At 47.6% G+C, this 19,981-nt stretch overlaps 1 protein-coding gene across 16 annotated transcripts in view; it reads right to left on the reverse strand.

The window, feature by feature from the left end:
• The window catches only part of LDB3 (LIM domain binding 3), a 114,299-nt gene extending 101,699 nt beyond the window's left edge, over window positions 1–12,600 (reverse strand). For 12 of the 16 annotated variants that reach the window (XM_036737118.1, XM_036737130.1, XM_036737125.1 and 9 more), the window contains exons 1-2: window positions 12,546–12,585; window positions 12,279–12,403 (exon numbers count right to left, since the gene is read on the reverse strand). In XM_036737118.1, the coding sequence (XP_036593013.1) occupies window positions 12,279–12,371 (93 nt within the window). In that variant the 5' untranslated portion in view covers window positions 12,372–12,403; window positions 12,546–12,585. Of the gene's footprint in view, window positions 1–12,278; window positions 12,404–12,502 lie in introns of all 16 variants that reach the window. The other 4 variants (XM_036737132.1, XM_036737128.1, XM_036737127.1 and 1 more) reach the window with 3 other exon arrangements.
• Between the last annotated feature and the right edge of the window lie 7,381 nt (window positions 12,601–19,981).

Raw genomic sequence — 19,981 nt, forward strand, 5'->3', positions numbered from 1 at the left:
TGTCTGAGGCTAGATTTGAACTCAGATCTTTCTGACCCCAAGCCCACTGCTCTGTGGCACCACCTAGCTGCCTCTGCATACTTAGCATAGAGCCTAGAGCATAGAAGGCATTTAATAAATGTTTGTTGATTGACTGGCATGTCAAATGAGATAATGCGTGTAAAATGCTTTGAAGACCTTAGAGGGCTCTGGAAATACTAGCTATTGTTATTGTCACTGCTATTGTTGTTGGTGGTGTTACTGTTAGTGGGGTTGCCATCTGTGACAGTGCAGGAAGAATCCCCGCGCTGGCACTGGAAGGTCCCTGAGAGGCCGATGTGGTTGTTGGCATACTCTGATCTATGCAATCAACATAAATAAGGAAGAGCAGGACAGCAGCGTAGGCCAGGACCACTGGTGTAGAAGAGAAGAGTGAGGTGATGGTGATGATGGGGATGGTGGTGATGATGGTGGTGATAGTGATGATGGTGGTGGTGGTGGTGATGGTGATGATGATGGTGGTGGTGGTGGTAGTGGTGATGGTGATGATGGTGGTAGTGGTGGTAGTGGTGATAGTGATGATGGTGGTGATGATGATAGTGGTGGTGGTGGTAGTGGTGATAGTGATGATGGTGGTGATGGTGGTAGTGGTGATGGTGATGATGGTGGTGATGATGATGGTGGTGGTGGTGGTGATGGTGATGGTGGTAGTGGTGATGGTGATGATGGTGCTGGTGCTGGTGGTAGTGGTGATGGTGATGATGGTGGTGGTGGTGGTAGTGGTGATAGTGATGATGGTGGTGATGGTGGTGGTGGTGGTAGTGGTAGTGGTGATGGTGATGGTGATGATGATGATGATGATGATGATGATGATGATGATGATGGTGCTGGTGGTGGTGATAGTGGTGATGATGGTGGTGATAGTGATGATGGTGGTGATGGTGATGGTGATGATGGTGATGGTGGTGATGATGGTGGTGATAGTGATGATGGTGGTGATGGTGATGGTGGTGATGGTGATGATGATGATGATGATGGTGCTGGTGGTGGTGGTAGTGGTGATGGTGATGGTGGTGGTGGTAGTGGTAGTGGTGGTGATGGTGATGGTGGTGATGGTGATGGTGGTGATGGTGGTGGTGGTGATAGTGGTGATGGTGATGATGGTGATGATGATGATGATGATGATGATGATGATGGTGCTGGTGGTGGTGGTAGTGGTGATGGTGATGGTGGTGGTGGTAGTGGTAGTGGTGATGGTGATGATGATGATGATGATGATGATGATGGTGCTGGTGGTGGTGGTAGTGGTGATGATGATGGTGCTGGTGCTGGTGGTAGTGGTGATGGTGATGATGGTGGTGGTGGTGGTAGTGGTGATGGTGATGATGGTGGTGGTGGTGGTAGTGGTGATGGTGATGATGGTAGTGATGATGGTGGTGGTGGTGGTGGTGGTGGTAGTGGTGATGGTGATGATGGTAGTGATGATGGTGGTGGTAGTGATGGTGATGGTGGTGATGGTGATGGTGGTGATAGTGGTGATGGTGATGATGATGGTGATGATGATGATCGTGGTGGTGGTGGTAGTGGTGATGGTGATGATGGTGATGATGATGGTGATAACAATTGTGATGATACATGGTTGTGTGCATATGTGTACATATATATGTATGTGTGTATGAATGAATATATGAATATATTCACATAAATGTACATATGTGTATAGATATAACTTTATATGTTTTAATGTATTTATTTATACAACCTTAAAGTATTATATATGAACACTATAATCCTTCGAGAAAAGATATGTGTGTATATATGTATATGTTATATATATGCGTATGTGTATACGCATGTGTGTATGTGTGTGTTTATACAAAACGTTTCCATCTTGGCCAAACACCAGACATACATTATCTCATTTGGCTTTTGGGGTACAGTGGAGAGCATGGGATTTGGAGTTGTAAAATCATAAGTTCATAGACCCAGAGCTGAAAGGGCCCAATCCTCCCATTTAACAGATAAGAAAAGTGTTCTCCCAAAGCCTGCCCTCTTTCCTGATCTCCCTCAGAGACCCTGCTCTAAAATCAGCCCCTCATTCCCTTCCCCTTCTTCTTCCCCCTCCTTTCAGAATTCAAGCATCCATTCCCTGCACTCAGCTAATGGCTGATCTTGCTGAGCCTTATCTGTCATCTGTATAATGGAACTGATGCTGCCCATTAGGAAAGAGTGGAGTACAATGGAAGATCTGGGTTCCAATCTTGCCTCTGACACTTACTATCTGTGTGACCTTGGGTAAGTGATTTAGCTTCTCTGGACCTCAGTTTCCTTATATGTAAAATGAAGGAGGCTGGATTAGATGGCTTTGGAGACTCCTTCCAACTCCAGTTCTATGACCTGTAAGATTTAGCTCCCTGGGTTGTTGGGAGGATTGAATTAGAATTAGATGGTTCCTGTAAAGGGCACTTTGGAATCCGTAGAGCACTGCAGAGACAAAAACAGCTATCATTACTGTGAACCCAAGAGAGAAATTTGATCGACTTGTTCACACTACAGTGTGAATGACTGCCGATGGTGCTCAGTAGGATGCTTCATTTCATAAGAAGTCAGTGGACGTCAGCAGTGTTTTAACAACAATTCTCTGATGGTGAGAGGCACCATCGAGGCTACTGCCTCCTTGGCCTATGGAAAAGGCTGGCTTGGCAGGCCATTTTCATAGGATGCTGACCTGCTGAGCACATTTATACACACATACACATATGGCTGTCTCTCTACCCAGAACTGGCCTGGCCACTCCACATCAAAGACCCGGGTTCAAATCCAGTCTCTGCAGCTTACTATCTGTGTGACCTTGGGTAAGGAGGCAAGCCAGATCCCATCAGGGCACCCGTCCAGTTTCACATCCATCTCTGACACACTGGCGAGCTTGGGGGGTCACCTCAGCTACCCCCTGCCTCTCAGCATGACCCCAGAGTGATGAGCAGCGGACCCCTCAGTCATTAATTCAAGCACTAAGACTTGGGAAGTTCTTCTGTCGGTCTAGCTTCCCTCCCACCTATGCTTCTCAATCTCCCAATGGGAGGGAACATGGGGCTAACACGATCTGTTCCTGCTGAGACCCCGAGTGAGGTCATCAGCTATCCCTGGCTGCTCAGGCATGCCTGGAATGTGCTGAGGCCTCCCTTGGAGGACAGGGAGCCCCAGGCAGGCTACTTTGGTGATTAGGTTACCATCTGGGAGCCCATGAGGGATGCAGTTCTGGGAGCCTGGGGGGGGGGGCGGGGTGGAGTGGGTGGGGAAAGAGGGGGTTACAGCTGGGAGGGGAGCTCCCTTCTCACCACAACCCTTTTGTGAAGGGGGAGGCTGGGATTCTTATGAACAAAAAGAGTAGTGACAGCTGCAAACAAGACAAAAGGGACAGATTGTTCTAGAAAATAAACTGAAATTATGCAGAAAAAGGAATTGAAATGTCCACACCCCTTGAGCCAGCAATCCACCTCCTGGGTACAGACCCACCTCCCCAGTCCCCAAAGGAGGTCAGAGCTAGAAACATCCCACGTAAACCAGAGTGTTCCCAATAATACTTTTATGGTAGCAAAGAACTGGGAATAGAATGGGCGTCCATAGACTGGGGAATGGGAACTTGATGGAACATTGTTCTCCAGCAAAAGAATGAGGACTTCAGAGAAACATGGGAAGAACATAGAACTGATGCAGGGTGAAGCCAGCAGAACCAGAAGGATGGCACACACCATGACTATAATAATGGAAATTAAAAGAATATTACAGGAAAGCTACCTTTGTTTATATCCCCAGCGCTTAGCACAGTGCCTGGCACATAGCAGGCATTTAATAAATGTTTATTGAATTGGATTGAAATTCAAGAAACTAAAAACCCAACCTGTTCCTGGAGAGGGGCATCATAACCATCACCACCATCATCATCATCAGAGCTAGTGTTTATGTGGCACTTTAAATTTTGCTGGGGACTTTACATGTATTATCTCATTTGATTGGATTAACTGAGGTCAAGAGGGGTTGAGTGACTGGCCCAGGGTCAAACAGCGAGCAATTATTTGAGGCAGGATTTGAACTTAGGTCTTCTTGACTCCCAAGTCTAGCTCTCTGTGCACTATGGCACCACCTAGTGACTGCTCTTGTTAACATTGGTGTAGGAAACTGCCAGGGGAGGAAACTCCTTTATCAATACAGGTCAGCACCTCTTTTGCAACTTATAATTTAAGTATTCTCCTGGAACACAGGAGACAGCTAGGTGGTTCAGTGGTTAGAGCACTGGACCTAGAGTAAGGAAAACCTGAGTTCAAATCCAGCCTCAGACACTTACTAGCTGTGTAACCCTGGGTAAGTCATTTAACCTCTGTTTGCCTTAATCCACTGGAGCAGGAAATGGCAAACCACTCCAGTATCTTTGCCAAGAAAACTCCATGAGCAGTATGGTCGGTGGGGTCAAGAGTCGGACACAACCGAACAACTGGAGTACAGAAAGATTAAGACACTGGCCCAGGGTCGCCCAGCCAGGATGGTGTCAGATGTGTCTTTCTGGTTTTGAGGCTGCCTCTCTATCCACCATGCTCCTAGACACAGATAATAAAACATTCCTTCCTCCTCTTTGCAGAAAGTTGGGGGACTAAGGGGGCAGAATGTTGCTCTCACTGTCAGACAGGGTTGTTTTTGTTTGACTACATTTCTTTGTTAAAAGGGAAGGTTCAGTTACTGGAGGGAAGAAGTTTGATGGAGAAGGAGTAAGTAGAGTTTGCTTTTTAAAAAGACATTGAGGGACTTGGGAAGAGCTGGCTGGGATCCTGCTCCTTGAAGATATTTCTCTTGATCTGCAGCTTCCCACTGTCCATGAAATAAGAGACAACCTCCTTCACTTGTCACTCAAGGCCCTCCATGATCTGGCTAGAACCAGCCTCTCCATCTGTCTCACATTACTCCAAAGGACTCTACATTCCATCTAAAATGGACTACTTGGCTGGTCTCCCACCTCCATGCCTTTGCTTACTGCAGTCTCTCATGCCTGGAACACCTTCCCTCCTCCAACTGTTGACATTTTTTTCTTTCTTCCAGGCCCAGTTCACATATTACCCCCTCCAGGAAGCTTTCTCTGGTCTCTCTAGCTGATTTTTTTCCTTTCCAAATTTATTTGTCCTCTCCTCTGCACTTCTCAAATTATAAGTTGTACCGTTCTTATTTACTTATTTACGTCAACCCCTGATAGATGTTAAGCCTCTTGACAGCATGGTCTGTGTTTTATCTATGAACACAAGGACCGTATCTTACCTAAACTTTATAGCTCTTCGGAGACGTGCATGGCACACTGAACACAGTAACAGCTTAATAAACGTTTGTTGAATTGAATTAATAATAATAGTTAGCATGTAGATAGCTCCTTAGTTTTATAAAACACTTTACAAATATTATCCCAAGTGATCCTTATAAAACACAAGGAGGCAGGTGCTGTGCTTAGTCTTTTTTTATGAATGAGAAAATTGAGGCAAACAAGGTTAAGTGACTTGCCCAGGATCCTACAACTAGTAAGCGTCTGAGGCTGGATTGGAACTCAGGTCTTCCTGACTCCAGGTCTGGAGCTCTATCCATTGCACCCCCTAACTGTCTTATTTTAAAGTTGCATATGTATCTTTGTGAGGGGAAGTGTCACACAATAGCTAGAAGTATCGCACCTGAGTTAGGTTTAGGCCCAGCTTCTGGCGTATACTGGATGTGAAACCCTATGCAAGTCACCTGATTTGCCATTCTTTGTATCCCAGGACTTAGCACAGTGCCTGGCATATAGCAGGTGCTTGTTGACTGCCTGACTGATTGATTGACTTACCCTCAACTCTCAGGCACAAATTGCAGAGCAGAAGGTGATCTTCATTGGTAGAGGGAGTTCCCTCACTGGGAGTCTCCCATGCCAATGAAATCGCAGGTCTGGTCCAAAAAAACAAAACCGAGAAACTATCTTTGTATCCCTCACACAGCAGCTTACGCATAGTAGGTCTCTAATAAATGTTTACTGAATTAGACTAGAAAAAACAATGTTGTAGAAATATTGGTCCACTAGCTGGGACTCCTCAGGCGAAGGCAGCAGGTCGGCTGGGGAGTCCATCTCCTGGGTCCTCCTGACCCTTTCTGGGGTGTCACCATGGACGCGCTGGGAGTGAGATCAGACTTCCCAGGCAAGCATCACCAAGAAACTTGGCTAGGGGATGAATAGAGAGAGGAGAGGAAAGGAGAGGAGAGGAGAGGATAGGAGAGGAGAGGAGAGGAGAGGAGAGGAGAGGAGAGAGAGAGAGAGAGAGAGAGAGAGATCCCAGCTAGTACTAGGGGGAAGCAAAGGGGCTGTCCTCCTTAGTCAGGTCTTTGTTGTTGTTAGTGTTCAGTCGGGTCTGACTCTTCATGACCCCATGTGGGATTTTCTTGACAGAGATCGTGGAGTGGTTTGCCATTTCCTTCTCCAGATCATTTCACAGATGAGGAAACTGAGGTAAACAGGGTGAAGTGACTTGCCCAGGGTCACACAGCTAGGAATTGTCTGAGGCCAGATTTGAACATAGGAAGATGAATCTTCCAGACTCCAGGCCCAGTGCTCTGTTCACTATGGCACCCCCTAGCTGCCAATAACTCGCCTTGGTCTAACAGTAAAGCACTTTCCACACAACATCCCCAAGGAATAGATTCATCCATACTAAGGGACTAAGAAACCTGCCTCCCAGGGTTGTTGTAAGGATCAAATGCTGTAATATTTGTAAAGTGTTTTGTAAACCTGAAGAAGCTATCTACAGGCTAGCTACCATCATTAATTCCATTCAGCATTTATTAAATTCTTACTGTCTTTTTACATAGTGTATAAAGATTATTACCATTTTATGGAGTGGTCAAGTGATTTGCATGAGGCCACACAGGTAACAAATAATAGAGATGAGATTTGAACCTGGTTTTCCTGACTCTGGGTCCAGTGCTCTGTCCCCTAGGCCTCTCTAGAGCATTCCGCTCTGCCTGACCTTGGGAAAAGAGACAAGATGTCTAAAAGGCTGGGGCTGGCTCAAATAATCCTCAGAGTTCTGGCTGATAAGGCACAGGTTTGTTTTCCTTGTCTGTGGTAGGCCCCTGAGATAGAGGATCCCAAAGGAAATTCTGAGCTGGGCCTCAGATACCCTCTGACCACTGGGCTCGGCTTGGTGTTACTTCTGTCTCAAGCAGTCCCTAAAGGACCACCCAGATCCTGGGTCTTTTTTCCCAGCTTCCTGTCACAGAGGGCTCCCTGCTGCCAGCCCAGGAATGGCATGTGAGAGGTGGCACCTCCTGAGTTTCAGCAAACTTTCCCACTATTAATTCAGTTTAAAGGTTTGGGTTTGCCAAGTCAGGCTAATGCCCCAAGGCAGCTAGCTCCCACATTTACATGCCCGCTTGGCAGGCAGGGACATAGGGAAGAAGCCAGTGTAGGGAAAGGCACCGAGGAAGCCGGGTAACAATTGAACACCCCAAGTTCAAATCCTTACTCCAGCCTCAGTCTCCTTACCCATAAAATGGGGATGATAATCTTTGTCCAGCCAACTTCACAGTGTTGCTAGGACAGTGTCTTAATATTTTAGTGGGATGAGTTAGTATTACAAGAAAGAAGTTAAGGGGGAATGAATGCCCTTTGGCATCTCTTTCTGAGATTAGGGAAGAAAAATTCAATCTCAGAGAATATTTACCTTCCCCCTTTATACCCATTGGCAAAGGTGGAGCAAGCTAATCACCAAGGTGTTTATTATGTTACAAGGGCCTGGATGAGAATTTCTCCTTCCTTGGGTCTTGCCCCATCCTGGCTAGGTCAGGGTTTGCCACCCTGCAGGAGCTCAGCCAACTATCTAAATTCTGAGAGGTCCTTTGGGACCCAGGATGGGCATAGTGGAAATTGTGCTGGTTTTGGAATCATAAGCCCTGGTTTCAAATTCTGGCTCTGTCATTCACTACCTGTATGACCTTGAGTAAGAACTCAACTTGAGTAAGAACTCACTTGAGTAAGAAAGTCAACTTTCTCTGGGACTCAGTTTCCTGATCTGTAAATTATTGGGCTAGATGAGAGGTGTCATTGGGCCCCACACAGCCCAGTGTTGGCTGAACCAGATGAAAACATAATAAGGACATGTATAACGAAACAACTTTGGTAAGTCAGTAAACCACAGCTGACATTTATATAGCGCTTTCTATGCATTGTCATGAATCTTTTAGTCAGACAAGTCTTGCTCCTGTCCCCTGTTCCCTGACCCCTCCTCCAATTCCAGTGTGCCAACCTCAGTGTCTTGCTCCTGCTCCCTCCCCACCCCCACCCCCATCCCTTCCCAGAAGTCCCAAACCCTATTGCTGTCTCTCTGGCTTGCCCCACCCCCAGGCCCACCTGCTCCTTTTCCTTTCCCCTCCTCCCAAAGTCCATCAGCCCCTGCCTGACTCCAGGGCTGTTCTCTGCCTCAAGATGCCTCTCTGAAACAAGCAGCTAGGCGGCAAAGTACCTAGTGTTGGAGTCAGGAAGACTCGAGTTTGAATCCTGCTTCACATGCTTGCTGGCTGTGTGACCTTGGCCAGGCACTCACACTCTCCCATCCTCTGTTTTGTCATCAAACCAAGGGGGAATGGGGGTAGACAATGACCTCTAACGTCCTTTCCAAGTCTACAAAGGTGGTCCTATAATCTCCCCTTCAGAAAAACCACATACAAAAGACAAAAAGCTGGTTCTGTTTGTCTTTGCTTTAAAACAAGTACACAGGAAAATATTGTGCTTTTGAGGGGCACACTGATTCCCACTGAAGGGCTTGGAGTGGAACAAGGGTATGTGAAGTCAGCTCCCAGACCCCTGTCCTCAACCCCTGCCTCAGTCAGGTGCCAATTGAGACATCTTTCTCCCTTCCCTTTCTCCTCCAGGACCCCACCTGCAGGGCCAAGAAAGCTTCTGGGCTCCCTGTTTGGACTTCCCTTGGAGAAAGAGCAAGTCCCCTATCGATTAGTGTGGCTCAGAGTTTGGGTTTCACCCTAACTTCAGTCCCTCGGGGAACAGGGAATCAATCCTTCGAACGTGGTAAAGGAAGGACTAGGTGGGGTAGGGGGTGTGATCTATTAGAATATAGCAGCTGTCACCCTGTGCTAAACAGCTGGGACCTCCCTCCTAAATCAACCTGTCGCCTTCTAGAGCAGGCTGGGAGGCAGGGGGGGTATGTAAGAGTCACGGCCACACAGGAGCACGGACTTGGATCCAGTAGGGACCCTTGAGGCTACTAACTATGGTTGGTCAGTCAGTCAGCAAGCATTTATTAAGTACTTGCTATGAGCTAAGTGCTGGAGATGCGAAGAAAAGCAAAAACATGGTCTCTTACCATAAAGAGCTCACATTCTAATGAAGGTGGGGGGCGGGGCAGAGGAGGACGGCAACTTGGAAGTAACTAGTTATCTGCACGACACATAGGTTGAGGGGAAGGACCAGCCTCGTTTCTGAGCTGCCTCGGACCCTACTTGGTTAGGCTCCCCTTTGAAATGTCCCTGACCAGACGTCACCCCTGCAGCCTTGGGAAGCTCACTCCCTCCTAAGGCAGCCTGTCCTGCTTGCGGGCGGATCTGAGTGTTAGGATGTCCCACCCTGGCCCCCAACTCTGAACAAGCTGAAATTGATCTCCTCCTGTCTTTCGCCCATTATTTCTAGTTCAGCCCTGGGAGCCAACATACAAGTGTGATCCCTCTCTCCTTCTATAAACCCTCACATACTTACTTAATAACACAGTGTGGTACAATGTAGCAAGGGCTCCAGTTGGAGTGTGGGACCTCAGCTGGAATGCCAGCTCTCACTAATTACCCGTGTGACCTTGGGCAAGTCACAGCCCTGATCTGACCTATTTCCCTGGGTGTGGAATGAGGGGGCTGGACTACAGAGATGCCTCCCAAGTCCCTTCTAGGTGCAAAACTGTTATCTTCTGCATTCCTCAGGTCTTGTTTGCTTTAGGACATAACATGAGGGAGTGAGAGTCAGAGAACCATAGCATGGTGGGGGCCATAGCAGAGAAAAAGAAAAATAAGAGGAAGAAAGAGTAAAGAGGGGGCAGCTAGGCAGTGCAGTGAGTAGAGCACCAGTCCTGGAGTCAGGGGGACCTGAGTTCAAATCCACCCTCAGACACTTGACATACTTACTAGCTATGTGAACTCAGGCAAGTCATTTAACCTCAATTGTCCTGCCTTCCCCCTTCCAAAAAAGATTTAAAAAAAAAAAGAAAGAGGAAAGAAAAGGAAACTGCAAATAGGATGGATCAGCAAGGAAGAGGTTAACCCCCAAGGCTCAAGGACTGAAGGGAGAAATGTTGGAATGAGCAACCACTTCAGACCCTCACACTAGGCCCTAGGAACTAAGATAAGGGATGCACTTTTCAAAGAAAAAAACAACAAAACCCCAGTACACTTTCCAAGGACTATCTCAAGCATCAGGGATGGCAGTGGGAGAATGTCAGGAGTTGGTGGCTTTTATCACCACTTGCAAAGGGCACTAGGAGGTGAGAGAGCCCAGAAGCAGTCCCTCTGGGGCTCCCACCCAGGCAGGGATGGGATGGGACAATGCTGCCCAATGAGCCTCTCGGCCACTATGAATGGCTAATCCCTCATGCCTCTGCTTTGACCTCTTGGTTTTGTAATTAAGGGGAAAGGGATTGCCTTCTAAGCCCCTGACTCCCTCACTGCCACAGCCCCACTCTCAGGAAGGTCTAGAGGCAGCCTGGATTCCAGATCTTCTGGGAAAGCTGGCCAGCCATCTGCAGGATCTGCCATTTGGCCACACAGGAGCCTCACAGCCTCTTCCAAATAGCATCTTTTCTTTGTTCCTTTCCTCTACTCTCCTCCCCACCTTCCCCCACACTCTCCTCTCCTCCTCCTCCTCTTCCTTCTTTGCTCCTCTCTTCCCCCCCTTCTCACACTTCTTCTTTCTGTTCTTTTCCTCTTCTCCCTTCTTATTCTCTCTTGCTTTCACCTTTCTTCTCCCCTCCCTTCTCCTCTCCCATCTTTTGTCCTTCCTCCTCCTCCTCTTTTTTCTCCCCTCTTCTTCCCTTTCTCTTCTCTCCCCTTCTCTTCTTTTCTCTTCTCTTCCCAGTACCTCCACTCTTCCTATACATCTCTTCTCTCTCTCCTTGACTCTCCTCTCCTCTCTCCTCCATTTCTCTAAATAATTAATCATTTGTGGGTTTAAGAGGGATGGTGTTCTTTTCTCTGTCTGTCTCTCTGTCTCTTTCTCTCTCTGTCTCTGTCTCTTTCTCTGTGTCTCTCTGTCTCTGTGTCTCTGTGTCTCTCTCTCTCTCTCTCTCTCTCTCTCTCTCTCTCTCTCTCTCTCTCTCTCTCTCTCTATCTCTCTCTCTCTCTCTATCTCTCTCTCTCTCTCTCTCTCCCCAGTACCTAGAAGACTGAAAAGAATATTTCATAGCTCAATTAAGCCACCTGAATCCCTTGATCATGTTTCACTTCCATTCTAGAACACAGGGATTGAGAAATATAGACTTGGCTGTGAGAAAAGTCTCTTGGGAAGAAAAAAGGCTGTGGTATAAGCTGACCTTTCCCCACCTGGCCATGGGGCCAGGACCCCTCCAGGTCTGCTTGGCTGGACAGCTGAGCCCCTGAGCCCCAAATATTGGATGCTGACTCCCTGAGCACCTCCAATCTTCAATATGATAGCAGGAGACCTACCTAGGGTAAGATCTACCGCTTTCTCCCATACCTAGGTGTCCCCCCTCCCCTAAAATCTCAGAGCACTGGATTGACTATAGGAAAATTCAATGGAATGGTGCTTTACCAATGAAGATGAATTCTCTTGAAAACCAGCACTTCCAATGTCTCCATGGTCTTAGCAAGGTGTTCAGTGATCCATTCATCCATCCAGTCTGGCAGTTGGACTCACACCCTACATCCTTGCCACAACCACAAGTCCCTATCTAAGAGTCAGCCAGTGATGGAACTGATCGGGGCCATTGGAGTATCAGAGAAGGGCTGACATGCCCTCATCCTCTGGGCTCCCCAGTAGGTGGTCATTTCCTCACCCACCCACTCTCCCCACCAAAGCCCACCAATGAGCTGCTGATTTAACAGTTGCTTGCCAACCCCAACATCCCCATCCCTGGGAAAGAAGTACCCAGCTCTTGAGCCCATGAGTAGACAGCTCTCCCGTCTGAAGGGACACACATTGCTTCCTCCCCTAGGGGCTGGTTGTGCCTTCCTCAGGCCCCAGAACCGTGCTCAGTCCAGGCTAATGCATCCCCTGAGACACTCACCCGAGAGATGGTGAGTGGCATGTTGAAGTCCTTGCCCCCCTGGAGACGGAAGCCCCAGGGTCCTGGGCCAGTGAGGGTCACGCTGTAAGCCATCCCAGGACTGGTGCACCGGTTGCCCTTTGCCTCTGCAGGACAAACAGAGAAGTTGGTAGAGGAGAAATAGACAAAAAGAGGTTGGGGAAAGTGGTCTGGGATGCAATATAAGGAAGAAAAGAAATACCAACCGCCCTCCCCACCCCACCAGGGAAGCCACCCGGTCTGCCTTGCCTGCACAGCCCAGCTGGAGAGTCACCTAAGAATAGACGGCAGCTCTAACGTCGACACTGATATCTCCACTCAGCTGAGTCCATAAATGGGTTGTAACCCAATACTCCCTATACAAGTGCCTCCATGACTCACCCAGCTAATATAGCCCCTAGGGAAGGGAGCCCAGCCCCAGTCCTAAGGGCATAGAATAGAAGGAAATGGACATTGTATCTCTGCCCTCCCCCCAACCCCTGGTCTTTTTTTGGGCAGAGGAGGCTTCCCTTTGCCTCCTGGGTGGGTTAACCTTCTTGGAGACTCAGGGATACATGTGCCTCCGGTGGGAGCAAAACCCCATTTTCAAATGCTCTGTCTTTGATTGTTCTTTACCCTTATTGCCTGTGTGACCTTGGGGATGTCACTTAAGCTCTTTGGGCCTCAGTGTACTGATCTGTAAAATAAGTGGATGAATGAAAGGATTTTTATTAAGCACTTACTGTGTACCAGGCCATGTGCTAAGCTCTGAGGATGCACATAGAAGGAAAATGGCCCCTGCCTTTAAAGATCTTATGTTCGTTTACTCTCCTTTCTTTCTCCCTCCCTCCTTCCTTCCTTCCTTCCATCCTTCTTTCTTTCCTTCTTCCTTCCTTCTTTCCTTCCTCCCTTTCTTTCTTTCCTTGGTCTCCTTATCATGCCCAAGCCAAAAGTGCAGCAGCTCTTTGTGGGCACAGGAGCTTTGACCTGCTCCATTTCTGAACTGGGCCAGTAGGCCCCTCCTTAGGCAGCCTGGTGTCCCTGCAAGGGGGCTCACCATTGGTGCTGGACTTAACGTGGACAGCCCTTTGTCTTTAGCCCAAATGCCACTCAGAACTCCTGAGCTCAATCAATCCATCTCCCAGGGACTACAGGCAAGGAGCTTATATGCTGAGAGGGGAAGACACAGGCTGGCGTTGTACCTATAGACCTTCTATGTTGTTCAGTCATGTCTCAATTTCTGTGACCTCATTTGGGGTTTTCTTGGCAGAGATCCTGGAGTGGTTTGCCATTTCCTTCTCTGGCTCATTTTAAAGATGAAGAAACTGAGGCAAACAGGGTGAAGTCACTTGCCCAGGGTCACACAGCTAGTATTTTAACTCATGAACATGAGTCTTCCTGACTCCAGGCCTGGCGCTCTGTCCACTGTGCCACCTAGCTGCCCTCATTTTGAAGGTGAAGAAATTAAGACTTAGGTGAAGTGACTGACCCCCAGTTGCACAGCTAGTAATAGACAGACCAGGCATTCAAGTCAATTTAATTTAATTCATTAAGGACTTCCTATGGGCAAGGTCGTGTGTTAAGGGCCAGGGATACAAAGATGAAATAGGACCTGACTTCCTGAGTCATTATCTTCACCTATAAAATGGGGGTAATGATACCTTTTACCACCCAGTTTCTAATGGTGTCATGAGCAAGATACAAACCTTAAGGTGCTATGGAAATGTGGGCTATTTAGTGACTCAGTTTCCTCATTTGTAAAAAAAAAATTCGATGGGAACAGATGATCCCTAAAGTCCCACCTTTTAAAGCCTATGAATTTGCCTAATATCTCACAGTTAGTGGCAGGGTGGGTACTAGATATTTAGGTCCCCTGACCATTTGGCAATCTTCCTTCTCTACTCCATCATACTGCCCACCTCTCTGTTGGCTCCCTTGCATAGAATAATAAGAACAGCTACCATTTTTATATCACTTTAAAGTTTGCAAAGCATTTTACAGGTATGATCTCATTTATACCTTACAACCCTGGGAATTATCATCTCCATTTTACAGATGAGGAAACTGAGGGAGACTGAAGTTAAATGACTCTCCCAGGGTCACACAGATAGATTTGTACTCAAGTCTTCCTGACTCCAGGCCCAGCATTCTGTCTACTGTGCCATCTAGACCACATGGAAGATCCATGGGTCTTGAGAATGCCAGCTGCCCTGCAGAAGCACACAGTCTGACAGACTCTAAAGCCTAATTTTCTGATTCCAAATCCAGTGTTCATTCCTCTCATACTGTACATAAACGAAGCATTCCACCTCTAAGCCTGTTTCCTTATCCATAGAGTGACCATAATTCTCCCTGACCCTTTTACTTCATAGGGTTGCCGTAAAAATAAAATTTCATATTGTGATTAAAGTGCTCAGAAACCATAAATGACTATGGAAATTTGTTTAATTGGTCATAGGAGTTCATCGATGGAAGCTCCCTTTGCCCATGCACAGAGCCCCCTCTCTACCAGGGAACTTATTGATTAACTGACTTGCCCATAGTCACACAGCTAGTAAATATCAGAAGTGGGATTTGAAGCCAGGACTTTCTAACTCTCAGGTCAGGCCTCTATCTTCTCCACTGCTTCATAACTCAGGACTCTCTCATTAGGACAATGGCCAAAAAGTACATTTATTTATTAAGACATAGCCTTTTCTGTGCCCTCAGACCATTGCCAGTTTGCACCAGCTAGCTCTGCAAGGAGGGTGGCTGGGTGGGATAGTGGAAAAGGTGCTAGAGTGGACAGGGCAGTACTGGATCAGGGGTCCAAAGGCTTGGCTTGGAGTCTTGTTTCTCCCACTTACTGGCTGTGTGACTTTGGGCAAGGCAACCTCTCTGAGCCTCAGTTTCTGATTCTGTAAAATCATACAAGACAGGCAAAGGTCTTACAGCTCCAGGTCTTGTAGGTGGGGGATGCTGAATCCAGACCCGGAGACCCCTAGAGTGAGGGAACAAGAGGCTATTGTGGGAGCAATAAATGAAGAAAGGAAGGAATTGCAGGAAAAAGACTGTCTACACCTTGGCCTGACAGGTTTATGAGCTCCTCTCAGCCTTTCTTAGCTGTATGAGGCAGAAGCCAAGACTCAGGGCTGGGTTTGGGATGCCTTTCCCCCTCCTGCTCCCTCTCCCAAACCTGTAATTCCAAACTCTGCCCCCTGCCAGGGCCCCCCTGCCAGAGGCCAAGGCCACACCCACTGGTCCCTCGGCCTCCGCTGCTCAGTGCTATTCCTGTTTCAGTCGCCTTCCAGGCCTTGGCCATTCTGGAAAACCTGACTGTAGCACAGAGATTTTGAAGCCGGCTTGTGCTCTTTGGAATGGGAGGCCTTGTGGGGAGGAGGGGAGAGAGCAGGGAACAGACAGACAGATGCCATTTGCTTAGTTGCTATGCAGCAGGGAGGCAGGAGTCCACGTTCCTGGAGCTCTGATTAGCTGCCCTTTGGCAGTAAGCAGGGCGTACTGGCATGCCTCTCACATGACAGTCAGCTTAACAACCATGGGGTGTAATGGAAAGCCTTAAACCCAGAGTCAAAAGGCTTGGGTTGGAGTCCCCCCCACTTTGACCCAGACTTACTAGCTGTGTGACCTTGGCCAAGTCCCTTCACCTCTCCCCACTGGCAAAAATGAGGCTAACTATATCTCGCTGACTCCCTCACAGGGTTCTTGGGAGAAATGCATGCCAGCTGTGTTCAGGGCCCATAGCTCCAATGTGCCTTGAGCCAGTCTGGGTCTCTACCCCCTTTCCCCTCCTGGCCTCAGTAGTCAGGCCACATCAGTTAGCAGCCAGTCCTCCGGTGATGAACCTGTCTACCTACACCAAGCAGGGCTGCCTCTGGGGTGACATATATGGTCTGTTACTGGGCCCTGACCTGAAGGCTTTCTAGCTGGGAAGGATTGGCCAAAGTCTGATCCTTCGAGTATAAGGGTCATCTCCATGGCGTGATGAGAGAGTGTGAGTGAAGGTCTTGTGAGCAAGGGGCTTCAATCATTCACTCACTGGTTCATTTGATTAACATTTATTAAATGCCTATTGAATACCAGGAACAGAGTTAACCACTGGGAATACAGAGACAGAAACAAAACAGTTGCTGTCCTCAGGTAGTTTACAGTCTATGGAGGAGAACAACATATAACTAGATAAGTGAATATGAAACACAAAGTGATTGGGGGGGGGGGCTAGCAGCTGGAGGGGGGCGGTGCTGAGAAGGTCCTAATGCAGAGGGGATGATTGATCTGAGCCTACATACAAATGAACAGTAGTACTAGGCCCAGAACCAAGGAGAGTCCCTGTAGGTAGGTATGACTCTCTACCTCCGTTCTAATGGTCTGTCACAAGAGCTAATGTACTATGCCCCTCCTGATGGCCTAGATCTTAAGCCCTACGGCGTTCACCTTTAACTGCCCCTTCCCCCTTGTCTTGCATCTGTACAGTCTTTTGCAGGCCATTCCAATCAGAAGTAGTTTGATGCTGAGCTCAGTCCCCTGGCCCTTTGACTTTTCCCAGGACATATGGACAGGAGAAAAGACCTCGGACTAGGTCATCTCCAGGACTAGTCAACTGGGAAAGTTATGACCCAGAGGACTGAAGCTAGAATGAACCAGGAGCGTTCGTGGCCCGGTATTAGCAAGAACATCCTGTCACTAGTACCCCAGCAAAGTGAAGCCTCCAGCCCCAGAAATGGCACCTGGGGGAGGGAGGAGCTTAGGTCTGATCCCGAATCCCCTTGAGTTGTTCTCTTAAAGATATATGGGGAGACATAAATAGCAGAGGCCTCTTCTCTGTGAAAAGTGAGCTGCTGACACAAAGGAAAACAATTCCAATGAGGTAGAAAAGGGGGAGTGGTCTAGAGACTCGTGTGGATTCGAGCTCAAAAAAGATGGGAGTGGGGGAGGGGAGACAAGGGCACGGAAGGATGCCGAAGGGCAGCATGATCTGGTCAGAAGTGGGCCAGTGTTCATTCGGAGCCTAAAACAACCCCCTCCCAATTCTGTCAGCCCGGAGTGGGTGAGTGGCTGAGAGGGAGGAGTCTCAAGGAGAGAGGAGTAGGGTGGGCTTCCCTAGGTGTTTTCTTATCCGCTTTTTAAATAAACTGCGCTAGAATTTTCCTGACACTAAATCAAAATCACTGGTTTATGGTTTGTAAATTCTTCTCTCTATCTGTCTCTGTCTCTGTCTCTTCCTCTTCTTCTTCTTCTTCTTCTTCTTCCTCTTCTTCTTCTTCTTCTTCTTCTTCTTCTTCTTCTTCTTCTCCTCCTCCTCCTCCTCCTCCCTCTCTCTCTCTGTCTCTCTGTGTCTCTCTCTCCCCCTTCCCTCCCCCCTTCTCTCTCTCTCTCTCTCTCTCTCTCTCTCTCTCTCTCTCTCTCTCTCTCTCTCCCTCCCTTTGTCTCTCTCTCTGTCTCTGTCTCTCTCTCTCCCTCTGTCTCTCTCCTTCTCTAGTCTCTGTCTCTGTCTCTCCCCCAATCCCTCTGTCTCTGAGAGGTACCTCTCCTATTCTCCATAATCTTCATTTTCCAATGGTAAAAACAAATTATGAATCTCCAACCAATCTACAAGCATTTATTAAGCCCCTACTCTATGGCATTGTGCTAAAAACTGATGCAAAGACTAAAGTCCCTGACCTCAAGGAGTTTTCATTGGGGGGTGGGGGTAGGGGTGGGGTTATAACACAGGTTCAAAGGCCATGAGACCAATCCAAGGAATTAACTAAATTAGTGCTATCATCTGGCAGCATCCTATAGTGGAAAGAATACTTCAAATCCCTTCTCTACCACATATTACCTGTTATTTTCTGTCTCTGGGACTCAGTTTACATATCTGCAAAATAAAGGAATTGGACAAAGAATCGTCGAGATCCTTTCCACCTCAAAATCCTTTGGTGGTCTTGTTCAAGATCTTCCAAGAAGAATGACCTGTTGGAGACACAGACAATCCTTGCCTTCCTCTGTGGAACAGCCATTTCTTCCCAGAGAAAACAGGCCACTCTTCTCACAGCCTTGCGGAAAAGGCAGCTTCATCAGTTTGCAGCAATCCCCAAGAAATACTCACAAGGATGAAGAGGAAGAGAGCCAGACCAGATCTAAGGATGGACATCAAACCTCACCCCCTTGAATCCTAGGGACCCCTCCAAGCTGGAGGCAGCACTGGCTGGTACACAGCTGGCCCTCTGGGAAGAGAGGGGACCACCTGATCTGGCCTGAGCCATCACTGGCTGGTACCCGACCACACCCCACCCTGCCCTCCCCCAGGGCCAGGCAGGAAAAGTAAGTGGTAAGTGGGGAAGCTTTGGACTTATTCACAGGCAAAAGAGAACCCTCAGAGGGAGATGGAAAATGGGGAGGGGAGCCCCAGAGTGCCTAGTAAAGGCCCAGCAATGGGTAGGGACAGCCCAGCCAGGGTGTGTGTACCTGAAGCTCCCTAGGCAGTCTTCTCTGATGCTCCCAAGATGATACTTTAAGCCCCACTGGTTCTATAGGATCCCCAGTCCTAGTGATGCCACTCCCTCGAGAGTGGGCATGACTGGGTAACAGCTCTTAAGGTGGCCCTTTTAAAGATGGAGGATGAATTGTTCTCTTAAATTTTCTTTTTTCAATTAACAAACATTTATCTTCTCTGCCTTTCACCTCTCCCCCCACCCACATATGCTGAAATAAGAAATAAAAGGAAAACAAAAACCCTATTAATATATATGCATAGTCAAGCAAAAACAAACCCCAGCACTGGCCATGTCCAAAATCTTGCCACCGGACTCAGGCTCAGCTTCTCTCTTTCCTAGCAGCCTCAGAGCCACAGACTGAAGGGAGATGCCAGATCTCAGCAGCTGCCCAGGATTGAAGATCAGGGTGGGTGAAAAAAGGACTTCTCTGCATCTGAGTGCTCCACCAATATCAATCAATCAACCAATCAGCAAAGATTTATTAATTACCTACTGTGGGCTTGGCAGTGGAGCTACCAAGAAAAGGAATGAAACAATCCATAGTCACGAGTGGGCTTTTTTGGTCTCTAATAAATTTCTTTCTTATTTTTAGTTTACAACACTCAGTTCTACCAGTTTGGGGGTTCCTCTCCTCCCCCTCCTCCCCAAGACAGCATGTAATCCAACATAGGTTCTACATATACTTTCACATTGAACTTATTTACATCATAGTCCAGTTGTAAAGAAGAATTATAACCAATGGAAGGAATCATGAGAAAGGAGAAACGAAACCAAAAAAGAAGAAAAAAAAATAAAAAGAGAGCAAAAAGTTTGCCTCCATCTGCATTCAGACTCCATAATTCTTTCTCTGGATGTGCATAGCTTTTTCCATCATGAGTCTTTTGGGGCTGTCTTTCAACCTTGCATTGATGACAGGAGTCAAGTCTATCAAAGTTAGTCCTTATAGACACTGTGTGTCTATAATAGTGTACACTGATTTCCTGGTTCTGCTCCCCTCATTCAGCATCGGTTCATATAAGTCATTCCAGGTTATAATGAAGTCTGTCTGCTCCTCATTTATTATAGCACAATAGTATTCCATTACATTTATATACCACAATTTGTTTCTCACAAGTGTTTTAACGTAATAATAACTCCCTCCCCTGGGAAAGGGAGGGGAGCTGCATTTGGGATCTTGTTCAATTGGGCAGAAATCAGTCCCTCACTACTTCTCTGTCTCTTGACGGATGGAGA

Source organism: Trichosurus vulpecula, chromosome 8 (assembly GCF_011100635.1).
Source record: "Trichosurus vulpecula isolate mTriVul1 chromosome 8, mTriVul1.pri, whole genome shotgun sequence".
NCBI lineage: Eukaryota > Metazoa > Chordata > Mammalia > Diprotodontia > Phalangeridae > Trichosurus > Trichosurus vulpecula.